At 38.8% G+C, this 27,078-nt stretch overlaps 1 protein-coding gene across 1 annotated transcript in view; it reads left to right on the top strand.

Moving 5' to 3' along the window:
• nradd (neurotrophin receptor associated death domain) overlaps positions 1–26,314 on the top strand; it is a 56,392-nt gene extending 30,078 nt beyond the window's left edge. The window contains exons 2-6 of the mRNA XM_028817369.2: positions 2,429–2,516; positions 9,138–9,386; positions 16,922–17,093; positions 21,641–21,780; positions 24,864–26,314. Of these exons, the coding sequence (XP_028673202.1) occupies positions 2,429–2,516; positions 9,138–9,386; positions 16,922–17,093; positions 21,641–21,780; positions 24,864–25,171 (957 nt within the window). The 3' untranslated portion in view covers positions 25,172–26,314. The remainder of the gene's footprint in view (positions 1–2,428; positions 2,517–9,137; positions 9,387–16,921; positions 17,094–21,640; positions 21,781–24,863) is intronic.
• Positions 26,315–27,078: the final 764 nt, after the last annotated feature.

Genomic DNA, 27,078 nt, shown 5'->3' with positions numbered 1-27,078 from the left:
TTCCTGGTACTTAGCATGATTTTTTTTGTTTGCTTCCTCAATGTGCTCTTCCCAGGTCACTGTGAGCCCCAGCATAACCAGTTGTTTTGTAGCTTCTGACAAGATGATCATGTCTGAACATAAAATTGTTACAATTATGTACTCAGGAAATCTCAGTCTTTTTTCCAGGCCCACTTTGATCTGCCATTCTGAAGCTGTACAGTAGATAGAACACCAGTGTGCATATTACTGGCTGTGACTGTGGCATTTCTATAGCCTTGGGAAACACAGTGGTCTTATTTGGAGAATGTTGATGTTTGCTGGTGTATTGACTGTAGTTACATTGTCAGTAACTGCCTTGAACACCTGGTCACAGTGCCAGTAATTTTGGTCTTACCCAAGAGGTTTCTGGCAGCTGCTTAGAAGGTATTCCAGTGATCCTCTTCCAGAGCACTTAGGTCAGGAAGGTGTCTCATTCTTATTCCAGATGAGAAGGACAGTTGGACTTGATAGGTTGTCATAAATGGATTGGGACAAGGATCTGGACACAATGGAAGTCTGTCTTCCAGATGTTAGACTATGTAATTCTGCATTGTAGCGGACCCCCTTCTGCATAGTTTATGCCCCAAATTCAACTGACATTGTGTCCACCATCCCGTCCTTCCTTGCAGAGTTTCACTCTTTGTATTTACTAGTCAAGCTTTTGTATATAAAGCCTTTTGCAGGGCATTAATAGGTGAGTCATAAACAATTAGTTTATTTTTAATGATTTTTCACTGAATCATACAAATCGATTCACGAGCACAAACATATCAATTTAGTGGAACTCAACAGGAGTGCTAAAGTGCATCCATGTCTTGTGTCATGTTATCAGTGTCGCTCATTTTGCTGACACTAGATAGATAGATAGATAGATAGATAGATAGATAGATAGATAGATAGATAGATAGATAGATAGATAGATAGATAGATAGATAGATAGATAGATAGATAGATAGATAGATAGATAGATAGATAGATAGATAGATAGATAGATAGATAGATAGATACTTTATTAATCCCAAGGGGAAATTCACAAACACTAGTTGATGTTAAAAGCTTAGAACCACTAGTCTTGATTGTCTTCACTTATGATTCTTTTCAGTTCAAACTATATCAATATCAGCGAATGAAAACACTATCACTGATGATTGTCTCATTCAACATAAAAGTACAATACAACAATAAAACATTTCTGTTAGAATGAATAATTTTGTTTTGTAAAATGTATTATTGGAATTGCTTTAAACTGACTATATAAATAATATTATAACTAATACATTTATGTCTCTTTGTTCATTCAACAAATTAGTTAAACACAATATTGAATATTATTAAAGTGTTATTTTAATTTCTAATATTTATTTGCTTTCAACTTTACTTTAGTTCCCAATTTTTTACAGCTCATTGACTTGTAGAAGCTTAACACCTGAGAACTTCCGAAGTTCCTACAACTGTAGTGGACACGTATCATTTACTGATTCACTTGAGTTCGAACTGAATGTTTACCTGAGAATGAATCTCATGATTCTCATTTATTTGATTCATGAATGAATCGTTACCCAAGAGCAAATCACCATGATTCTCATTCATCTGATTCATGAAATCGTTTCCTGTGATTTGGTTGCATGGTTCTCATTAATTTTATTTGTGAAAGAATCATTACCCAAAAACAAGATGCACAATTCTCATTCATTTGATTCATGCAAAACTCATTACCCAAGAACAAGTCACACAATTCTTGTTAATTAGATTCATGAATTGAATCATTACCCACAAACGATTAGCAATTCTTATTCACTTGTGATCCTGTAAGTTAATGTCTTATTTAAATGTGTATCTTAAATATGTTTTCATGCTTTATTGTAGTGAAACATTACAATGTCATATTAATTATATTTGTGAAGTGAACGAGAATCAAGAGTCATGCGAGCGGAACTTGCCCATGTCATAAGGGGACTGTCCCCCACGACTTTACATATGCATCAGCATCTAATCCTAAAAATGAATCAAACAAATCAAAAATATTAATTCTCTTAAATGGGTTGTTGAAAGAACTGATTCAGTAAAGTAAATCAAAATGCCTATCACTATGGCAGGGTTTGTTAGCTGACACTGAATTGGATGTAGTGATAACTTAATAAACAGAATGCAATATCTTTTCATGAAGGTTGAGAAAATGAACTTTAACATTTTTTAAATATTTTAATTAAAAAAATTTTTTTTTATATAAGTTCATTAGTAAACACTATCAAAATGTATGGTGTAAATAGCAATGAACAATATAATAGAAGCAGCTCAGAATGTATTAAAGATGGAATTGCCTTTCCATGCCACTCACTTATGGCATTATTTTATCCCAAAGTAATGTGAGGTCTAGAAATGACTGAAAAATCTTGTCTTTTTCCAGTTGCAGATCACAATGGGAGACACCCAAGGAGTGGAGGGGGTACACCCGTGTAACAGAACAGATGCCCAGTGTCCACAGTGCAAGGAGGGTAAGGTCTTTAATGATGAAACTAAGAGCTTACTAAAATATATGTGGCTCACCTTTTTCTGGTGCATTCACTACTCACATAAGTTTTAAGGAGCTGTTTTCTGAATAGGCCATAACCAGCAAAAGGCCACATGTTTAGAAAGAGTGATCTGCCAAATCTGTGTCTTAACAATAATAATATGGCAGGCAAATATGAGGCTACAGATTCCTCAGTTTCAATGGGGTTAACTGTAAACCTCATATAAGGTTCACTCTAGTCTCTTTAATTACAACTGTCTTGAGTTTGTGTGATAGAAATGAAACAAATTATTTTGACTATGAGTTAGCTATCCTTGACAATGATGAATTGATGAAGGCACAGAACTTGTGTCCTTGGCAGCCTCACAACAGTTGTACCATGGTAGAAATCTTCTTCAACTTTGTTGTTGGTTTCTGGATTTCATTAGTAGTCCATAATCAGATATTATTGAAGATATACATTTAAATGCAAAATATTTTTAAAGCATATTTCTCTGGTGCTGGGCAGCATAGTATTATTATAGTGGTTAGTCCTGCTTTAGTGCCTGGCTGTTGTCCATGTAGACTTTGTATGTTCTTGCGATGTCTGTTTGGGCTTTCCTCCTGCTGGTTAAGTCAAATTGGCCATGTGTGTGTGTGCGGATGTGTGTGTGTGTGTGTTTGTGAGTAAATGAACCCTGAAAAGGCCTAATACGTTGCCCTGGGCTTATTCCTGTCTCTTATTTGATGCTACCAAGGTAGGCTCTGGCCCCCTATTACCTTGAATTGTATCAAATTGGATAGAGAGAATTGTACCACAATTCTTTAATTCAGGTTGCAGAATGTGGATTGAAAATTAACAATAATGCACATATTTCTGTCCAAAGCAATTTATTGAGTAAGAATAATAAAGTTTGCTGTTTGCTTACTTTGGTGTGAATGGTTGTTAAATAATTTGCTGGATTACTATGTGATAACCAATCTAATTTACTTAGCACATCACATTTTCAGTCTTTTTACTGGTCAGGGATTGTGTAGAGAACTCTACATAGTGTGCAATAACTGCTGATAATTTCACAATGAGCTTTTATAGCTGACAGTTTAACCAGACAGTGTTTATTTTATTTAGTACTCTTTAAGTGAGTACTTATAAGTGAATAATCCATATATCTACAATATGTATGACTTATGGATGACAGTTTAGATTGCACAAATTTGAATCTTGCACATGTGTTCCTAAGCAGCTATAACATAAAGCTATGCAACATGCAGAAATGAATACAGTAACTGTACAGGTAATAATAAAAACACTAGAAACTCCAATCAGGACAACCCATGTAAAGAATACAGATATTAAGGCTAATGCAGATGTATGTGTTTGTAACCGTATTACACTGCAATCACAGTAGCCATTTCCACCATCTTTATCATTCGGCATGCTTTGGATATTTTCGGTATTTGTTTATTGTCACCAATTTTTACACAAGGCCAGGCATGTGTTATCCAGCCTAAAACTACTTTGAAGGCAAAAAAGTTTTATATACAGAAAAGCAACTGTTTGCTCAAAATATTTTATATAAGGAAGCATTTTCTACTTAAATATATTGTTTAATTAAAAGATGTAAGCATATAAGTACTGTATATATAAAACAAGCATTTAAGCATATAAGCTACATTTTTACATAGCAGCATGTAAGCATACAAGACACTTAATGTAATGTATTTCTATAATGCTTTTTGAGTAAGTGTCTTTAATATAGTTTACTTATACTGTCATCCATCCATCCATTATCCAACCCGCTATATTCTAACTACAGGGTCACGGGGGTCTGCTGGAGCCAACACAGGGCACAAGGCAGGAAACAAACCTCGGGCAGGACGCCTGCCCACAGCAGGGCACACACACACACCCCAAGCACACACTAGGGACAATTTAGAATCGCCAATGCACCTAACCAGCATGTCTTTGGACCGTGGGAGGGAACGGAGTACCCGGAGGAAACCCACGCAGACACGGGGAGGACATGCAAACTCCACACAGGGAGGACCTGGGAAGTGAACCCAGGTCTCCTAACTGCGAGGCAGCAGCGCTACCCAGTGCGCCACCGTGCCACCCCAAAGAGTACGCGACACGTGTTTTGCCCTCATTTGGGCTCATCAGCCGTACACACTCTACTGCTCCCCTCTCGGGGAATCGAACCTCGGATGTCAGCGTCAGAGACGAAGCCCCTTTTTGCTGTGCCATGGCGTGTGGTTCAATTACCAGCTTCACTAAAGCGTAATTATCCTGTACTTGCTTTGCAACTGAAATAACAGTATAGACAAGTACACAATGAAGTATGGAATAAAAATTGAGAAACTACTACTTTTTCTGAACATAATCTGATAATTACCAAGTAAATGAAATATACAATGCAACAAGAGACTCTTAATATATATATATATATATATATATATCTTATTTACATTATTATTACAATAAGAAAATTTCTTCTGTTGGAAAGGCTGTAATGTAGTTTCCACCTGGTAGGGCTTAACGTAGTATGCCTGCCATTATAGAATTGATTGCAGTTCCCCAAACAACTACCATGACCAAAAAAACAGATATAATAACTGTTGTGGCAGTTTGAGGTCCTCTCAACCCCTTGAACCCTCTGACCACTCTTCAGACACCAGGTAAAAGTCCAATTATTATTTATTTGGACAATATTAAAGTGCACAAAGCAGCTACACTCCACAATACTCATATAATAAATCAATAATACAATAAACAATCCTCCACTCCCAGACGCGTTGCCACCCTTCCACCCAGCTCGGCTCAACGTCTGGGATTTCCCACAATCCTTTTATAGTCCTTGACCTGGAAGTGTTTCGCCCTCTCTGTCCACGTGACTAGGAACACTTCCGGGTCAGAAAAAAATCCTTTTCTTCACCCCGGAGCACGTCATTCCTCTTGTTCATGTGACTCTGACATACTTCTGGGGCGTAGGGAAAATAATTACTGCTCCTCCCTGCAGCGCCTTCTAGTGGCCCCCGTGGTATCCAGCAGGGTTGTAAAGGAAAACTCCAATGTCCATAATTCCCTGCTGGCATTCGGGGTACCTCCATACTGCAAGGAAAGCTCCACCTGGCGGCCTGGGGGTATTGGCCGGGATAAATGGCCAGCCACCTATCACACTGTGAATTAAACACAAACTTGCAGATAAAGGGTTGGGGTATTGAAGTATTCCCAATTTAATGTCCAGTAGTTCTGATGGACAAAAGTGAATGATTTTGTAGGTCTAGTGCTGTCTTCCAGTCTCCAGTGATCTCCTATGAGCGAGTTAAATGTCTCTGCTATGTAACTCTGAAATGAACAGCAGTATCCAGTCAGTACTGAGAATTCGGGAATGACTGGTTTTTCTGTATGACTGTTTTCATTAAATCATGGGAATCGATTTACGAGCACAAATACATTAATTCAGTAGAGCTCAACGGAAGTGCTAAAGCACATGGGTGATGCCATCAGCCTCTTTGGTTTAGATGTTAAAAGTACATTGGCAAGTACCACTCGCTTGACTCTTGATTCTCATTCACTTCATTTACCATTTTTTCTAGTTAATAATAATAATAATAATAATACATTTTATTTATATAGCGCCTTTCCCATGCTCAAGGCACTAGAATATTATCTGCAAATGAGAACTCTGTCATTTATCATTCTCTTTTTCATCATACAAGTAAAATAAAGTAACAACTCATTTATATTGGAATGTTTTAAATGTTTGTTTTGTACAATTTGTTATTGTAATTATTTTAAACACAGTATTTAAACAGTCCAAAGACATACAGGTTAGGTGTTTTGGAGATCCTAAATTGTCCCTAGTGTGTGCTTGGTGTGTGGGTGTGTGTGTGTGTGCCCTGCGGTGGGCTGGTGCCCTACCGAGGTTTGTTTCCTGCCTTGCGCCTTGTGATGGCTGGGATTGGCTCCCCCGTGACCCAGTGTTAGTATATAGTGGGTTGGATAATGACGGACTGATGAGTAATCACTTTAAACTGAACCGTATTAAAACATTATTCTAATTGCTAAGTAATTTTGCTTTTAGCTTTATTTTAACATGCACTTTTTTTATGGCTCGATGAACACACCAAGCATATATCATTTACTAATTCTTTCACCTTCAAACCGATTCATTACCCAAGAATAAGTCACATGATTCTTGTTCATTTGATTACCCAAGAACTAGTCACACAATACATGTTCATGTATAATTCTCAAAACTTAGTGTCTTATTTTAATTACATTCTGCATTTTTATTATATTGTCATGCTTTGTGCTTTCAAAGAGGTAACTTTTATTCAGTATGAATTCGATGTTTACTTTATATAATTTAATAAATATAATTATAATTTAAATTAATTAATTAATAATTTGAGATCCAATTAAGTGGGACAACCCTCTCTCCCAAAGTTTTTCTTTTTTATTATTAATGAATCAGACAAATTAAATGAATCGATTCACATAATTGGGTACTTGAAGTCAGTAAAGTGAACTGAAATCCCCATCAGTAATTCTGGAGAGGCGGTGGTTTATATGTTGTGGAAACCAGAAGAGGTGAGGCTTAGGGATGGATACAGGAAATGAGTCAGTGACTGTACTGTATAACACCATCAGCCTTATTCCTGTGGTTTGCCTCACCATAGCACATGAAACACTCCCCATGCTTGCATTTGTGACATAAAGGTACCAAATCTGGGCTCAAAATATTAAAAGTTAAAAAAAAAAAATTAAATTAAGCAGGGAACTTACAAATAAATTGAATAACAAATCTAAATTCTTCCTAAATGATAAGACTGACTTTCATGTGTCCACTGTTTTATTTAGTTTAAATATTAAATGATACCTTTCATATAACAGTATACAGTATATGCAAAATACCTTCAGAGGGTATGCATCACAAGAGGTATTTAAAGTTGAAAATTATCTATCAATTAAGAACTTTCATTGGCAAGAAAACAGGCCCTGGAGTAGCACCCCTAGCTTATTGTGCCACCTCACATTTACTGTAAGTAAACATGTGTCCCTGTGGCAGATGTTCATTTTTTGTGGCAAATGCCACTACTTAAGGCTTTGTGTTACAAGTAAAACACAATGTGGTACAACCCAAACTATCATTCTTTGTTCTTACTTGACGTACAGTATGAAAGGAAGGAACCACCCACATGCAATATCCCCATAATGACTATGCTTTTAATTAAAGTCTGTTATGCATTTTGAAAGTAGCCTATGATTTCCATCAAAGGGTGCTCTTTCAAAAACATTCAGTTTATAACTGTTCTGACATGCCCTCTATGCAGGCTACATAGTTAGACTACAGTATACAGTTGCTTCTCCTCTGTATTTTGAATCTACATCTGTATTTACCCAGAGCTGTAAGGGTTGATGTTTGCTCGTAAATCACATAACTCAAGTCAAGTGGCTTTATTGTCATACCATCCATACACAGTATTCCAGCATACAGTATTCCATACTACACAAGCTTTCGTTCATAGTGCTAAAGATCTGCACTGGTATCTGGAAGGCTGCTGGTTCAAATCCCTGAAGAGATCCTACTCTGTTGAGCCCTTGAATAAGGCTCTTAACCTGAACATTGCTCCAGGGGCACTGTACAATGGCTGACCTTGTGCTCTGTCCCCCAAAGGTCAGGCAAAAAGACAATTTACCCTTGTGGATTAACAAAATATATAAAATTTGGAGCTGTTCCTTAATATTGGTCCAAAGAATGTTTGATGCCATTCCATAAAACATGTAAAGCTTGTAGTCTTACTCACTTTCCATATTTTTTTAATTTGCAATAGCATATTTAATTTGAATTTCAAAGCATATTTCAAAGGATCCTACTGCATTTATTTCAAGTCCAAACCACATATAATGATGATTACACTGTCCACTTAATATCACATTTATAGCTGATCCATATCGGGATCCACATCAGGATCCATAATATGTGAGTCCTTTTCTACACAATTTTTGAGATATCATATTGCAAGTAGCTCTAGTACTGGGTGTGACAATTAGAAATGAGTACATTAGAGGGTCAGCTCAAGTTGGACGGTTGGGAGACAAAGTCAGAGAGGCGAGATTGTGTTGGTTTGGACATGTGCAGAGGAGAGATGCTGGGTATATTGGGAAAAGGATGTTAAGGATAGAGCTGCCAGGGAAGAGGAAAAGAGGAAGGCCTAAGAGAAGGTTTATGGATGTGGTGAGAGAGGACATGCAGGTGATGGGTGTAACAGAACAAGATGCAGAGGACAGAAAGATATGGAAGAAGATGATCTGCTGTGGTGACCCCTAACGGGAGCAGCCAAAAAAAAAAGAAAGAAGACTAATGCAAAACATGGGAATTACCCAAGAGCACATTTGATTCTCATGAGAAAAGCTACAATACACCTTCTTAGCTTTGGGGTCTAATGGTCTCTTTCTAGAATCCCTGGTTAGTGTGTCAAACATGACTTGTGGTTTAATGCCAGATTAACATAAACTTCACTGTATTGATAGGAACAGCCACAACAGAATCTATGTTTTATTTCCTTTCCATGTATTATCTCTGCTAATATTTCTATGACTTTTTCCTCTTTGGTACAGGTGAGTTCCTACAGATTTCCTTCAATGACTCTAGTCTGCAGTGTATCCAATGTTCCTCCTGCAAGTATGGCCAGGGGGTGAAGCAGAAGTGCACCTTGTTCATGGACACCCAGTGTGAACCCTGCATTAATGGTAGCTCATATTCAGAAAAGGTCAGTCAGACAGAAGCCTGCCAGCCCTGCACTGTGTGTGAGGAGAGCAAGGTGCAGATCCGAGAATGCACACGTCTGTCAGACACACTCTGCATGGGTAAGTTCTCTTGACATGTACTTATGCTATTAAGAGATGCCGTGAGCATGTTGGTGACATGGGGTATGAATACACAGGGTGATGGTGGTCAGTATACTTTTAGCTCCATATTTCTCACTGGTTTCCCTTTTTGTTCCTAATTGTATGTATTTATCTATTTAAAAAACTTCTGTAAAAAGCCATATTGCCCCCTGTGGACTAACTATCTATCTATCTATCTATCTATCTATCTATCTATCTATCTATCTATCTATCTATCTATCTATCTATCTATCTATCTATCTATCTATCTATCTATCTATGGAGAGTGCAATACTGTCTACTTCATGTTATCTCTTCATATTATCTAAAATATACAAAAACTGGTTTCTCAAAAACTAACCAGTTCACACAACAATCATTAATCATCAATTGTTACTATATATGCAATACAATAATGAGCAATACATGTTTCATCATACTTTAATAAGGAGGGTTAATGTTAACACTTTTATGTGTAATATTTCATCTCAAATTATTTTGCAAAGCAATCGTTACTGCATATTGCTCATTCTTTAGTGAAGGTTGGCACATAAAAGTAAATTAATTTTTATTTCACATATTGCCTTTCAAGGGCGGTGTGGTGGGTAGCACTGCTGCCTCACAGTTAGGAGACCTGGGTTCGCTTCCGGGGTCCTCCCTGCGTAGAGTTTGCATGTTTTCCCCGTGTCTGTGTGGGTTTCCTCCGGGTGCTCCGGTTTCCTCCCACAGTCCAAAGACATGCAGGTTAGGTGCATTGGTGATTCTAAATTTCCCCTTGTGTGTGTGCTTGGTGTGTGTTTGTGTGTGTGTGCCCTGCGGTGGACTGGCGCCCTGCCCGGGGTTTGTTTCCTGACTTGCGCCATGTGTTGGCTGGGATTGGCTCCAGCAGACCCCTGTGACCCTGTATTAGGATATAGCGGGTTGGATAATAGATGGATGGATGGATATTGCCTTTCATGAGATACACCCTCACACAGTGTTTTAAGAAGCTATCTCTCTGCATTGGTGGTATATATACTCCTTTCATTATTTGTTCTATTATTCATCTGTCCTATTCACCTAAATTGTCCACAAATTAAGAATGATTGCAAAATATTTTCATTGATTATAATTTGTCATTTCTGAGTCAGTCCAGTCCAAATAAATGAATCCATCTGCTTCATTATGTTGCTTTAAACCATGAACCCCACCATATAACACTTAATAAAGCTACATTATATATAATTCACTTAAAGCAATGCTCCACCCAAAAATAATATTTTTATATGTCACTTATCCAATTTAGTTTGTAGCAATGGGTGACAACTTTTTTTAATCATGCAGAGCGGAGATAAAAAAAAGTTTCCAATAGAATAGGAATCTATCAGCTATCAGCACATCAGCTATCGATATCAAAATACCTACATAACAAATTCTCATGGCACTCATGTCACATACTGGTAATCCATATTTAAAGTGATCCAGTTGTATGCCCATAATGTTCCAAACCCATATATTTTTACTAAAATATTATTAAATAAACCACTTCCAGAAAATGTTCTTGTGTACAAAAATTGAACGGGCTCAGGCACATCCAAGCATTTGAACTGAAGTCCCACCTCCGGACTTCATTCATTGGTCAGGAGTCCAGTCCAGTAAAAGGTTATTCATTGGTTACTTTTGTACTTCACATGATATCAAGAAAAAGTGCTGCACTGATGTAAAACTAAGAGTTAAAAGTTAAAAAAAAAAAGCAAGAGAAAAAATTGTCAGGAAAAGAATAAACCTCGGACTTGTGCACATCTGAGATGCTTCGAACAAGCAGCAGGGCATTTCACACCTTGTGATCATACGATTGGATGATCTGATATGTGAATTATGCAACAGGAGTAACAGAAGATTTTTTTTTTATGGATGGTTTTGATACTGTTTGCTGTTGCCCAGCTCTGGCCGTCACAGTCTCCCACCTCCCATTCTGTCAGAAAATTTTGTTTTCTACATTCTGTTTTATAACATTAAGACTTTTTTACACCCATCACTATAAACTACATAGGATAAGTAGCCTAAATAATGTCATTTTTGGGCTCATCATTTAACACTAAGCATTGTGATAAGGTTGTGAGAAGGTTGATTGTTGTCTTCTGTATCAGGAGCAGGATTATTAAAAAAGTCAGTATGTACTGTATATCCTGTAACTTATGTTGCATTTTCAGCACTCTCTTTAATAATAATAATTCATTACATTTATATAGTGCTTTTCTCAGTACTCAAAGCGTTATCCACACAGGGAGGAACCAGGAAGCGAACCCACAATCTTCCACAGTCTCCTTACTGCAAAGCAGCAGCGCTACCACTGCGCCACCTGTGAGGATTCAAGTCCATCCTTCAAACTTTACTCTAGAGACAATAGTTATTAGAAATAAATCTCACTTAATACTTAATATGGAATATTTTAAGAGCATACTATACCATGGCACTCTGCAATGATAATATAACATAATGCAGCCCTTTACTATGAGCAAAAATAGTCACATAACAGATGCCCCCTTCGGCAGCCTTTGTTAAAATTAAAGGAGGTCAGTCATTACTTGCAGACTGTGGTTAGCATTTTGCAGTGTAATTCAGATAAATGCAGGGCTGCTGCCAGAGAACACAGAGGAAACAGAGGCTGCCTGCTGGGATTTAAAGATGTGTGGGCGGTCAGAGGAAGTTCCTGACCTCTGACCCCTTGCTCAAGAGTGAAGCCTTTGATCCTGGTAATACAGTATTTGGCTTTTGGGGATGAGATGGTTAGAGCTGTCACTGACATGAAACTTTTGGTGGGCAATTAATCAGAGCCAAGACCTCATCACTCGGAAGCTGCTTTGTTTTCCCATATGATACATATATATCCATGCATTAACTGACCTTTAGATCTGGAGTTCCTTATTTGAAATGGGTGACCTGGGGACAGAAGCTGCATTTAAACTTCCTCAGCAATACAGATGCAGGACTGTGTATTCTTATCAGAGGTCTGTGTCTACCCCCCCCCCCCCCCCCAGTCTCCCCCCCCCCCCAAGTGCTGCTTAGCTATGTGTTGGTTGATAGCTTCCAAGTTTGTAAGAGTCACTGTCTCCTCCCCAGCCAGACCTGATTTCCTTAACTCCCAAGTGAGCCTATAATATATTAACACTGCTTGTCACATGCACATGGAATGAAACCACTTCCTAATAAGGGAAGATACAAATGGCTATTCAGTTTTAACCCTATCCTCACTGAATCTTTTCAGTCAAGCTGAAAATATTCTACTGTTCCCAGAAAATTTCACTACCAAGCCTAAAAGACAAACTGTATTACTACTATTTGTTTAAAATTAGTGAACACTGGATTTGCTTAGTTTCACCACACTGCTACACAGCAAATCTGTCGTCTTAGTGATTATATATGGAGGATCACATTTGCAGCGTTCTGCTGAATACTTTTTAAACAAAAAAGTCACCCTAACATGCAGGGCAAGTAAAAAAAATGGGATTGACCACTACAGTATAAAAACAAATAGTTTGTAGACAAGTAAACATAGGTAACAACAGAAAAAATTCTAATGATGAAGTCTGTTTTTGACAGTTGCATTATGATTTTATGTTTTTCTTTTATTTCTCAGTAAGTCACAAGAAACATTTTTTTCTCAGACCTGCCCTTATTCATCCATTTTCAAACCTGTATATTCAGCTCGGAGAAGCTGGAGCCTATACTAGCACCACTGGGCAGAAGGTGGGAACTGTCTCTGGTCAGTACACCAGTCTGTTGGCAAGACAACATGAACATATTCACGCAGTGACACAGTGGCACCAGTTAATGGGAAAGAAAAGTGCAACCCGTGAGAAAACCTGTAATATTTCTCCAGGTTGCCACTTAATGAACATACAGTATATACACACACTATTTCCCATTTACTTAAAAAGCTGAAATTTGTCAGGATGGTACATCTAGGGCAGTATGTACAGTCCTAAGAATGGACATTTCAGTACAGTGGTACCTCTGGATGCGACCCGAACATAATTTCCCCATAAGATTGTATGTAAATACAATTAATTCGTTCCAGACCGTATGAACTGTATGTAAATATATATTTTTTAAACACAAAAATAGTTAATTATAGCAAAGTGACGTGAGGTTGTGTGTTTATGGCAAAGTAATTGAAAAACTACTACTAATGGCAGAAAGAAAAATCTGAGCATCAAGCAAATTGCAGAAGGCAATTACGTGATGAAGAGCAAGAAAAAAAAGAAGACAAGACACTGAAGCACATAAACAAGCAATAAGTAATCCTAAATATAGGGAATTTGACCAGCAGACAAACACAATGGCTCATAAATATGCAACTGTAAGTCCAGGATACAAGAATGAGAAAAACAGAGAAATGCACAGCGCCAATTGAGAAGACCATCAAACAGTCAAAACTTCTGACTATATGAAAGAAAGCATCGCCTTTACATTATAAGATCAATGTTTCTTTGAAGACCAGAACTTAGCAAAGATACCTCAGGAATGTGGTCAATGTCAACTGGTATTTTTTTAATGGTGAAAACAAAAGAATGCATTGCCAAAATGAAAACGTTCATCTTGCTTTATTTGACTCGCCAGAAACAGTTAAATACATTAAAATTTCCAGAGGAACTGAAATAAGCAACTATTTAGAAAACATAAAAACTATCAACAGCTGCTTATCTTGGTTGTTATTTACAATTTACTGGTAGTTTAGGACTGTAGAGACGTGTGTTTCACTAGTATATATAATATACATACTAGCGGGGGCATCAACTAAATTTCAACTACTAATGGAGGATATGTGTAATGTTTGGTGGACAAAGATTCAGCAGTGTGGATTTGCATACTGGACAAGCAAGGATACCTGGCACTACTATCCAGGGGGGGGCACCAACTAAATTCTGGTCTATGGTGTTCCATGCATAAATGGAGAATCTGTGCAAAAACTGGCAGAACAGATGCAAGGTTCCGGATGTGCATTCTGAACAAACATACACACAAACACACATTCAGATTTATATATTAGATATACTGTATGTAAAATGTAGAGCTGCTGCCTCGCAGTTGGGGGACCTGGGTTCGCTTCCCGGGTCCTCCCTGCGTGCAGTTTGCATGTTCTCTCCGTGTCTGCGTGGGTTTCCTCCGGGCGCTCCGGTTTCCTCCCACAGTCCAAAGACATGCGGGTTAGGTGGATTGGTGATTCTAAATTGGCCCTAGTGTGTGGGTGTGTTTGTGTGTGTCCTGCGGTGGGTTGGCACTCTGCCCAGGATTGGTTCCTGCCTTGTGCCCTGTGTTGGCTGGGATTGGCTCCAGCAGACCCCTGTGACCCTGTGTTCGGATTCAGTGGGTTGGAAAATGGATGGATGGATGTATGTATGTAAAATACATTAAATTATGCACATACTGTATATACACACAAGACACTTCTGTATAGTTAATGGCATTCTGAGGGAGCATTCCCTGATTCTTCCCAGATTGTACTTCTTTTTCCTTCACTGGTGCCCCTGCCTCCCTTCCAGCACTAATACTACATGCATAGAACAAACCAAAATCTGGTGGGGCCCTTCTTCCTGCAGTGGTATAATGACATTCATCGACTCCACCGCTACTGTTTTTTTTCTCGCTCTCCCTGTTTCTGCCTTTCTGTGAGCTTTGCTGGGCTATGTCCCTGCCTTGCACCACACTGTTCTCCTTCGCAGCCACTTTACAGTATTTAGAAACATAAGGGTTATGTTATTTAACAAATGTAGCATTGACTTCTACAAGAGTCAATTAGAAGCAGCTATTTAACAGTTTTATTTGAATTGTTCAAACCAGATGTGCTACAACTAACTGAGAACAGAAAAAATGTGTTTTTCTTGGTGAACACAGTAATTCAATGAGCCATTATAGAGTAAATGACTCATTTGTCAGATATAGGCACAGCATTAGTGCAAACTATACAAAGAATGGTTAAGTTGACAGGAAAAATATTTTAAAGGCCCTGCAAATTAAAATTTTTTTTGAATGAGATCATTATAGAAATTTAACTTTTTATGGAAAGAGATGACCTTAATTAAAGTACTAGGACTTGCCTACAAGTTGCCATGTGAATTACATACCACATAAACAAAAACCTTCTAACTTAAAGCTGTGCTGTTAAGCATGACACCAACCTCATCAATTCTTAGAGACTTCAGGTTCCCATTGATGTTATTGAGGCGTCATAGAAAAGAGTGATTAACATAAAAGCCCACTTTTAGTCAGTCAGTCTGTCATTGTCCAACCCGCTATACCCTAACACAGGGTCACGGGGGTCTGCTGGAGCCAATCCCAGCCAACATGGGGCACAAGGCACGAAACAAACCCTGGGCAGGGTGCCAGCCCACCACAGGGCACACACACACACACACACACACACACACACACCAAGCACACACTAGGGACAATTTAGAATCGCCAATGCACCTAACCTGCATGTCTTTGGACAGTGGGAGGAAACCGGAGCACCCGGAGGAAACCCACACAGACACGGGGAGAACATGCAAACTGCACGCAGGGAGGACCAGGAAGTGAACCCAGGTCTCCTAAATGCGAGGCAGCAGCACTACCACTTCGCCACCGTGCCGACCAGCCCACTTTTATGTATTATTTATTTCTGCTCAGCATCCTTCCATGCACATATACATTTAGTCACTAGCACAAAACTAATGTTTTAATCGTGAGAATTCACCCAACAGCACATGTTCAATATAGCCCTTTGCCAAGAGTCTCCACTTCACACATTCAGCTGCAGGTCCTTGAGCGATATCACTGGGTCCTGCGGCTGAAGCAGCCACAGAGGGGTCTGCATCCAGACTCTTTTGGAGATCGTCATTAAACTTTATAGATGCACAGAAGAGAGCACAATGACTAGCTGCCTAGTCAGTTTGTTGTGTTAGACTGTAAGGCCCTACAGCAGGTGGTTACACTGAGGACCATGCTATTATTCATACAGTATATTGGTAAGAGAGAAAGCGAAGACCATAGATACAATTGTTCCTTTAACCTGATCTATGCAGAGCCATAATATTTATCCTGCATCTCTAATTGTATTGCACTACCTGACATTATTTTTAATTTGTAATTATTTACTTTTATTGGTCATTCTACAGATAACTTACCTGTATTGTTTGTACATAGATGACTGATCTAATATGTATTGATAACCTGATGCTGCTGCATATTTATGTACTATGTATTGTTCTAATTATGTTTATTGGTCAGTGTCTGCTTTACTAGATCAATGTGTCATGTATGGTTTCTCCATCCTTGAGGTTTCTGCACCAGCAGACGAGCCTATTGTACTGTAGCTATATATAATAACAATGAATCTGAAATAAATGCTGCAGGGACTACTTAAGATACAATTGTGAATTTAATAACAGAATAGCAAGGTTTAGAGGCTGTGGCTCCAGAATATGATGAAACATTAACATATTATAGATCAACACTTTCTAGGGTGTAAGTCTGTTTTATTTCTTATTCAGACAGGAACCTCAGCATTATGGGACGCTCTGATTTGGAAGTGGTCAGTAGTACCAATCCTGGCTCACCAGACTTTATCCCACAGGAAGACAGTGGCAAAAACATCATCCCAGTTTACTGCTCCATTCTTGCTGCTATTATCATTGGGCTGCTTTTCTATGTAGCCTACAAATGGTAAGCATCTACTTTTTTTTGTGGTTTTTTTTAACAATGTAAATATTCTTGACATGATAAGAATATCTGGACTCCCTCCAAAAAGCTCATCACATTAAAAACTGCACAGACCCTGATGCCTGAACTGCACAGTACAGACCCACTGGAAATACTCACATTAGAACCTCCTTACCAAAAACAGGAGAAAAGATAAGCCTCTTACGAAGATAAGTCTTCGTTATTGAAAGCATTTCCTTTAGGTGCCAGTGAACACCTTCATCACTGAGCTGCAGTCTGAAATAAAAACTTCATAATTAAAGATGGTTTGAGACATATCTCTTTTTATCCACTGACGTCAGGAGGTGAACCAGAGACATCAACAAGTATGAAGTGACACAAGATGTGTTGACACCTATCTCTTTATTTTTATCCACTTATGTCAGGAGATGAACCAGAGACAGCAAAAAATATGACCCCACATGGGATTAAGCTACCCCAATGCAAGGTAACAATCCACCACACATGATTTTCAACTTTCCCATTCCCTTGCCCAAAGATTATCTATTATTTTGGCCAAGACAAGGAGATCTATCACCAAGCAGCTTGTTCTCACAGTGAGTAACCAAAAAAAAAAAAAGAAAAAAAAACCCCTCAATAGTGGAAAAAACCGGGACTGAGGTAGAACAGCAAAATAGACAAAAACAAGCATTAAGGCAAATTCAGAACCTTCTTTAATACTTTAATAATTCAGTATATTTAATAATTAATATAGCCTAATTAGAAACTCTGCCCACATGGGGGAACAAGTTCAGCTGTCACATTGGCCTCAGGTATGGCAAGTGATGAGCAAAACAATTTGTGGCAAATTGAATTTGAAAGAAAATTCTGTTTAACTTTTGCAAAAAAAAAAAAGAAAAAAATCGCAAAACAAATTGAATTTAATTTGTGCCATTGACACAAGAGGAAAGCTGTTTAGTCCCGTCTGGAATCATTTACATGCATTAATTCCACATGTGTCTACCTGTCATTTAGTATTAATATAGATATCTACTGGAATTCAAAATGTCACCTGATACATATCTTGTCACATGCAGACATTTTGTGGAGTCACCAGATGCGTTCTAGTCATACAATCCCCCCGTTTGCAATTATGACGACAGTCTTGGCAACTGAAATCCTAAAGATGCATTAGAGACAGAAAAAAAACCTTGAAGCTCCATGGTGCTTGGAGAATGCATACTGTATACTCAAACTCTTCTGTATGCATCAAGAAAGAGGAAAAGGTGATTACTAGGTATGGGATGATTGGGGAATCTTCCTCTGATTTTGACAGGGGGGAAAAAAATAGTAATGTGTATGATGGTGAGTTTTAATGTGTCTTCGTGTGAAACATATGCAGCAAGTCATATTATTTAAAAATGCAGTGTGCTCCACTGCAGTGATGTGAATGAGATGCATAGATAGAATTGAATTTACTGGTTTGTGATAGATTGCATGCATTTTCCACCCCAAAAAATCCTTACAACCTCCAGAAAATTCTTTTTTAGTGAGATTCTCATTTTGCGACTGTGAAAGCTGTGAATTGAAACTTACTAGTTTCTGTCATGACTAGGTATGGCACAAGGAGAGCACAATCATGTGCACACTCTCTCTCTCTTATTCAGATGGTCATATATGTTCTGTATTCATCTGGAGTTCATTCAGGACCTCGATAAGAGAAAAGGCACGCTTGTGTCACACATTGGTGAGAAGGGTGCTATTCAAGAGAAGATTGTACTTGAGTCTGGTGAAAGGAACAGGATGTGTCTGTGAATGAATGTATCAAGTATTGGGTGGCAGCAAAAAAGTTATGAAAAATGTAAATGCAAAGTGTGCTACCAAGAATTAATACACCAGCAATTTACAAATAAAGTAGTGTGGTAGCACTCACTATGGAAGGTGCTATACATATGGAAAGCTAAAGGTCAAAGGCTGAAATCTGTAGGTTGTTGGCACAACTACAGCTCAAAGCTATTGGCTACTGTTTTAATTCTTGACTGAAATGTCCTCAGTGAGGAGTATATCCTTCTTCTCTATGCATTCTCATTGGGCTCTTGCCACAAGTTGACAATATGATTTATTCTCTTCGCCTCCATGATTAGAGATGGCTCAGTAGGTGAGGCGACTTGCACCTGATTAGGTGACTCAAGGATGCGGGTCTTGTGAACCATGGACCACTGTCCCTCAACTCTGGTTCTACATAAAGCATGCAAAGTTGTCACTTAGTCAAAATTGCCTTAAACAATTCCTGTCTTAAATGGTTACAGTAGAATCAGAATGATATCTAATAAAAGAAGTCCGCTGTGCTGATCTCACATTTGCAGAACATTTCAAAGATAAGGAAGGAGGTTACAGTTCCACTCCCCCAGTTTATTTTTATCATCCCATTCACCCATTAGATCATTTTCAGTCATTTGAGTCAAATGTTTTCCACTGCAGTAGAAAAGCCACTCTGAAGCAGTTACAACTCTTTTTCTTATTGGAATGATATCAGTGCCCGTGGAAATTTTATACGCTGTCGGTTTATGAGAAGTACAGGGCAAAGCCCAGGCCTTTTTGAAGCAGAATGAAGGAAACATGCAGAGCCATTTCTGATTAACTCCTAATCTCATTTGAAACGGCTCACTAGCTCCTAATGCACAGAGCTGGAAGTCTAGCAAAAGAAGGCAAGTTCTTTTTTTTTATTTTTTTGGGGCTCGTTCCAGTTTATGCACCACTCCACAGAACAAACTTGGTGGTTGTTTTGTTGTTGCCTGTTATCCTCTTCACATGGCGGTCAAAGCCCTTGAGCCATATGAGTCTTTGGCTGAACACAGCAGTTGTCATCCTCAACTTTGTTGTCAGAGCCTCCATATTTCTCCAGCTGAATGGAGAGGATTAAAACTTTGTCCCAAACTGGGTCTCTAGAGCTCCATCCCCACAGTGCTGAGATTGTCCCAGTTAGAGTGTGGGAGGGGGTGCTTATGGGATCCCAGTTCTAGTCATCGCTTTACGCTGGTGTCTTGAAAGGTGAATAACAAGGAGGCAATTACTTTTTAACCTCAAATGTGAGTTGAATCAAGAAATCCATTAATCCATGAAGTGTTTTGGCTTCTCCCTTTAACATCAATCAAACATTATTTTAGAAAGCATCTTTTGTAGGACGTAATAATTAATATAAACCAATAAATACCCTTGGCTAAAAGGAATCTGCCACCTAGAAATGATTATTTTTTATCTGTCACTTACCTCATGCTGAATCTCATTTTTGTGGAGAATGAAAATAACAAATTTCTTCATACAGGAGGTAAAAACTGAATGTCAGAGAAAAAAAATAAAATTGTTAAATAAATACTCAGAGTCCCACCTGCATTATTGATTAATCGAGAGCCCAGTCCTCAGTTCAGAAGCTCAGACTCACTTGAATGCACTTCACTTTTATGAACTACTCTAATTTTCTGGAGATACATTTATTTATTTAATAATACATGAGAAGAAAAATCATTTATTTACATACAACTGGATAACTAACATGTTGATTATGCGACATGAGGTATTTCAGATTTTTTTTGTGGATGTTTTAATATTGGCTGCTGTTGTGCAGCATTGCTGGCTTCTGTACTGTAGATGCCCATTGTAGAAAGTTTGTTGTCTCTGTTCTCTGGGAAAATATGAGATTAGCCATCACTACAAACAACATGGGTTAAGTAACAGGTAAAAAAACATGTATTTGGGTGAAGCATTCCTTTAATTTATTCTTCACAATTGCAGTACACATGATTAAAATTCTGAATTGGTCACCACTAGTGCAGAGGTTTGCACATTGTTCCCATATCTATGTGGCTTTTCCTCCAGTTTGTGTCCCCGATCCCAAAGATATTCTACTACATTAGGTGGCTCCAAATTGACCAGATATGACTGAGTCCTCTTTGATGTCATGCCACCAGCTTCAAGGTTGGTTCTTGCCCTGCAACGTTAAAGTTGAATTAAGTGGATTTAGCAAATTGATGGTTGACATAACATAACACCTTTTATCACGAGCACTGTCAACCAAGTTCAAGGTTTTTATTAGTGCCATTCAAAGCAGTCAAAGTTCCTTAAAGGCAATCACAGTTTATATATTTTATAATGAAAACAAAGCAGTTTAAAAGCAAGCAATCAAGAATACAGCACTTGTCGTGATGACTGCAATCACATAGCATTAAATGTCATCGTTTTCATAATAAACCTGCTAACACAAAGCACTTCAAAAATCAAGTTATATTCCTGCACAAGATGAGAAGGGATTATAAAGCTTCGCTACAAATGAAAGCTGGGATAGGTTTGATCCCAAGTATCATTTTTCATGACTCGTAACATCCAATTGTTATCAAACTAAATATGAATAGACTGCCCCAAGGTTTCTGTGATGGTTCATCCATATTCACTAATCATTAGGGTAGCAATTACAGTTAACTTCTTAAGTGGGGAAAAGGGGAGACTGCAAGATTTGCAGTAAACATGTTTCTAATGATAACCTTTCCTATTTGCTTGTCTGTCTATCTGTGCAGCTGGACATCTTGCAAGCAGAAACAGCAGTTGGCCAAAGCTCGTGCCAATGAACTGGGCTCGGCTGAAGCAGAGAAGCTACACAGTGATAGCGGAGTTTTCCTGGATACTCACAGCTTGCAGGAGAGCCAGCAGTTGAAGGGTAAGTAAGGGTGCCATCAGAAAGTAGTCAGACTCTTCATTTTTTACACATTTTGCTATGTTGCAGCCCTGTGCTAAAATCATTTAAATTACTTTTTCACTCATCAAGAAACATTCAATGCCTCAGAATGATAAAACGAAATTGCATTGGCACAGGTTTTCTGACCCTTTACTTAGCACTATGTTGAAGCACTTTTGGAAACAATTATAGTCTGGAGTCTTCCATGACATGACACAACTGGATTTTAAGGATTTTCTGCTGTTCTTATCTGCAGATTCTCTCAAGCTCTGTCAGTCTGGATGGAGACCATTGGTGAACAGCTAGTTTCAGGTCTCACAAAAATATTTCATTGGATTCAAGTCCAGGCCCTGGCTGCAGGGGCATAGCCACCATGTAGATTCAGGGTAAAAACACTGGGACCCTAAGCCTGGGGCAGTCCCTAAGTCTTAAGCACCTTCCTTTTTCTTCCAAAAATGTCCACCATTTCATGTTTACCAATCTAAGCAGCAAGCATGTGTGATCAGGATTGTGACTGGCGAATAAAAACCATACAATTTCACAGCATTAGACCAATGACAGCTCCTGTTAAAAATTCTAACAGTAGCTCTCATTGTTCGTATGGTTTGAAGCCATATGCTTTCAAATCTCTGGTCGCAATCCTGTCCTTGAAATGATATAGAGTAGGTGGGCAGTAGTGTAAGCAACTGGGAAGCAAGGTGAACAGCAACACACTGTGATGTAATGAGACAATCTGGTTACCTAAAACATGAAAAAGTGTTATAGAGAGCGCTTTCACAGAACATACTAGTAATATTAGAAGGCAGAAATTAAAATACTGAACAAGGTGGATCCATGTGTAGTGTTGACGGAAAGCAGCAAAGCTCAGAATGAGGTTGATACGTTTATAAGTATGGATTACATCTAGTAACTGAAACCATCAAGTTTATGGAATAATGTATTGTAAGACAAGAAGCAAACATGAAAAAGGTTTGGGGCATGTCCGTGACCCCGTATAATGAAAATAAATTAAACAAGCTGATCATTTCTACAAAGATGAAAATGACGTCTTTTCAGATGAGAGTCAAATACAGACCTGATTAAAAATGGCCAAACTTCCAGCCATATGGGTTCCAGGCAGGAAGGGACGGGTCCAGGAGGACGGGCAATGGAAATGAGCAGTGGAACGGGCATCAATCTTCAATTCTGCAGAGGAAGTAAGAGAGACGGCATTAGCACACAGCACCAACCTCTGGTTCGGCGGGCAATTATCATCACCAGAGCACTTAAGCTGACTCCTAAGTTCATGTGTTTGATAGTATCTAGAGTTTCATCCTCTTCCTCAAAATTTAAATACTTGACACACAAATGTTTATTTCTAAAAATCTCTATATTCAATTAAATATACCTACATTTTATTAAACTTTTTTTTTCTTGAAGTATTTATATTTCATCTCCTTAAGATTATATGTGGGCCCCCCTCAATATTTTTTTCCCAGGGGCCCCCAATTTACTAGCTTTACCACTGTTTGGTTGGGTCACTCAAGGACATTCCCAGAGTTGTCCCTAAGCCAGACTGTTGTTGGCTTTTCTTTGTGCTCAGGGTAATTGTGCTGTTAGAAAATGAACCTTTGGCACAGTCTGAGGTCCAGAGTGCCCTGGAGCAGGCTTTCATTAAGCATATCTCTGTACTTTGCTTTGTTCGGCTTTCCCTCAGCCATGACTAGTCTCCCAGTCCCTATTACTAAACAAAAACCACATGGCATGATGCTGCCACCATTACACTTTACCATTGGAATGGTATTGTGCAGGTGATGAGTAGTGCCTGGTTTGTTCCAGATGTGATCCTTATTATTGAGGCCAAACAGTTCAGTGTTGGCTAAATCAGACCAGAAAATCTTGTTTTACACAGGCTGAGAGACCTTTATGTGCCTTTTTGCAAACTCCAGACAGGCTTTCATGTGCCATCTGGCCACTCTGCTGTAAAGCCCAGATTAGTGAAACGTTGCCATGGTGGTTGTTGTTGTGGAAGTTTCTCTCATCTCCACACAAGTTCTCTAGAGTTCAGACAGAATGACCATCAGGTTCTTGGTTACCTCTCTTACCATGGCTCTTGTCCTCCAGTGGTTTGGTCAGGAAGCTAGCTCTAGGAAGAGTTGCGGTTTATCTAAATGTATTCCATTTAGGAATTATGGAGGCCAGTGTGCTCTTGGGAACCTTCAATGCTGCAGATATTTTTCGTAGCCTTCTCCAGATCTGTGCATTAACACAATCTTGTCTCTGAATTCTTCAGGCAATTTCTTCAAACTCATGGCTTGGCTTTTGTTCTGATAATGTACACATTGTCAACTGTTGGATATTCTATAGACAGGTGTGTCCTAATCATGTCCAGCCAACTGGATTGACCACAGTAAGTCTCCAAACAAAGTGTAGAAACATCTCAGCAATGATGAATAGAATGGGATGCACCTAAGCCAAGTTCCAAGTGTCATGACAAAGGGTCTGAATACTTGTGTCAATGTAATATTTCAGTTTTATAATTTTTAACAAATTTACAAAAAATCCTATTTTGGCTTTTTCATTCTGGGATTTTGAGTGTTGCTTGATAAGGGAAAAATTAATATAAGCAATTTTAGCATAAAACTGTGACAAAGAAAAATATGAAAAAAGTGAAACATCCACAACGGTGCAATTGGCAAGATTACCCTAAAGCAGTAATTGGATAGCTGATGGGGTTTCCTCCATTACAAAGGGATGTACTAAGATATTATTCACCAAAAGTGACAAATCCATGGTGTAGATGAAAGCCTGTTGAGGCTAGCAGATTAGGGATGCACAGAATTAGGGGCAACATGCAGACACCACTACTGTATGTACATCTGTGGTGGATCCATGGCTCTGCGGCAAAGTCACAGTGGCGTGCAATGATTGTCTAGCTCATGTACAGGTAATGCAAAAAGATAACTGAAAAGATTAGTACTTGAAACATAATCTTTACTGGAGCTTATACCCTTGGTTTTCAGAATTTCTGTTTTTAAAAGAATTAGAAGTAGTGAAGCTCAACTTTTTTTTTTCTTTTGCAGCAGGCAGCAAGCTAGACAACCGTCTCTACCTCAACATGACCCCACAAAGGAGGGATGAAGTGGAGCAGCTTCTGCAACTGCCCCCTGCTGGTGGAAAGGGATGGCGTCACTTGGCTGCCCAGCTGGGTTACGAGCAAGAGCGAACAGATGTCATTGGCCGGGGTGAAGATCCTGCACATACTCTTCTCTCTGATTGGTCAGGACAGGAGGGGGCTACGGTGGCAGCCCTGTGTGCCGCTTTGAATCGGATAGAGCGGGCTGATGTAATTGCAGCTCTCACCAGACCAGCCGAGGCCAACTCAGTAGTGTGACCATTAAACCTCTGGAAATCAAGAGACAAAATGAGGACAGATGGAAAGGGATGAGGTGGAGCCAGATGAGTATTAAAGTGATACTCATTAAGAGAAGGACAAATACATCCAGGTTTGGGTGAGGACAATCCAGAAGATAACACCACATGGCAGGGTCTTTCAAAAGGAAGAGACTTACCGCAGGGAGGCATTGGACACAGCTCAGAGACGGTCTTCGCCAACCGGAAAAATTGTGTGTTTAAAATCTAGATGACTGATCTTCACCCCAGCACCTGTGCTAAGTTTTTACCAAGGATTATGGGCTGGTGTTTGACAGACATATTGAGTTCCTTCTTTTGGTTGTATTGCTAGGTAGTGTATGACACACCACATCTCTTCCAATTTCTCTCTTATTAATTGCCCAGGTGGCTCTTCATATTAGTTCATATTGAACAACATGAACTGCCAAGATTCGCTGCCATAAGACATTAATGATCAAATTGGCCAAACACTGCTTGCCCCAAGACCTGGGCCTTACTCAGAGGACTGAAATTAAAGACAATTCTTCCATTTCTTGTTAACATGCACCCTGGCAAAGCAGTATTTTGGTGCCCTCTGCTGGCTGGCTTGTTCTGTTCCTCACCTGGCAAAAACACAAAGTCACTCACTTGCCCTTCCTGTGTAAATGTTACTGTGGCCTCATATTCCTCATCACCTGTCCAAGTTTGACTTTATTTTTTACATTTTTTCTTTTAATATTAATGAAATATTTAAATACTTCAAAATTCAGCTTTTGGCCACTTGCAAAGTAACTCCACAATGGGACAACAAAAATCTTTTCTGGATATTAAAAGTTAGTCAGTCTTAGCTGAAAAATGGACATCCTGGAGCATCTTTGAATATCCCTCTCTCCAACCAACACTCAAGCAGATACACCTTGAAATGAAGTAGTGTCTGTGCCCACCAATGAGTGCCATGCTAAAAAAGAAAAGGGATCCATGGCCCACTACAGTCTCTTCTTTAACTGAATTTGTGGCCTTAGTTTCTGTTTTTTTTGTTTTGTTTTGTTCCTTATCCAGTTTACTCAAGAATCTGGTTTTATAAATGTGTTCCAAGTATTCTAATTAATGTTTTTGTATGTTAAATAAATATGAAAAGATTTGAGCAGTTTTGCTTGATGGCTTATTTTTTCATTTTGTGGGTATTGCTCAAGACATGCAAATTGGTATATGGAATGGAAGAGGAGGACATATTAATTGATTCCTAACATGATTGGCAACCTGGCCAAATAGCTTAAATTTAAAAAGCTCTCCTGCCGTGGCTTGGCAAAATACATTGTGCTGAAAATGGAAATTGCAATGCTACAAAATCATTATCCAGCATGCGTAACACTTATGGGGATGTTAATACATGATTAAATGCACATTTCACATTTTTAAACAAAAATTCCATCATGTCACCCTTTAATCTCCATTTGCATAAACAGAAAAGGTTCAGCTCCCTCAATTTCTCTTCATATCTCATACCTATCAGAATCCCAGAATCAGCCCAGTCATTCTTTCCTGGACTTCCTCTACTGCTGTTATGTCGTTTTGTAATATGCAGACCAAAACTGAAAACAGTACTCCAGATGAAGTCTCACTAGTGTGTTATATAACTTAAACTTTATCTCGTTTGTCTTGTAGTCCACAGTATAACCTAATATCCCATTAGCCTTCTTAATGGCTTCTGTACACTGTCTGGATGTTGATAGTTATTAAGTCCACTATGACTTCTAGGTCCTTCTCCTAAGGTGTACTTTCAAGTTTCAGACCTCCAATTTTGAAGGCTGTAGCCAAGGCAACTTACACATTTAGGATTCATTGCAGCTACATACTGATATTTTGTACAGGTGGACACAGGCACACTAGCTGGAAGGACCTTGGTGC

Source organism: Erpetoichthys calabaricus, chromosome 13, assembly GCF_900747795.2.
Source record: "Erpetoichthys calabaricus chromosome 13, fErpCal1.3, whole genome shotgun sequence".
Classification (NCBI taxonomy): Eukaryota; Metazoa; Chordata; class Cladistia; order Polypteriformes; family Polypteridae; genus Erpetoichthys; species Erpetoichthys calabaricus.
This window is presented reverse-complemented; position numbering and strand designations above follow the sequence as displayed.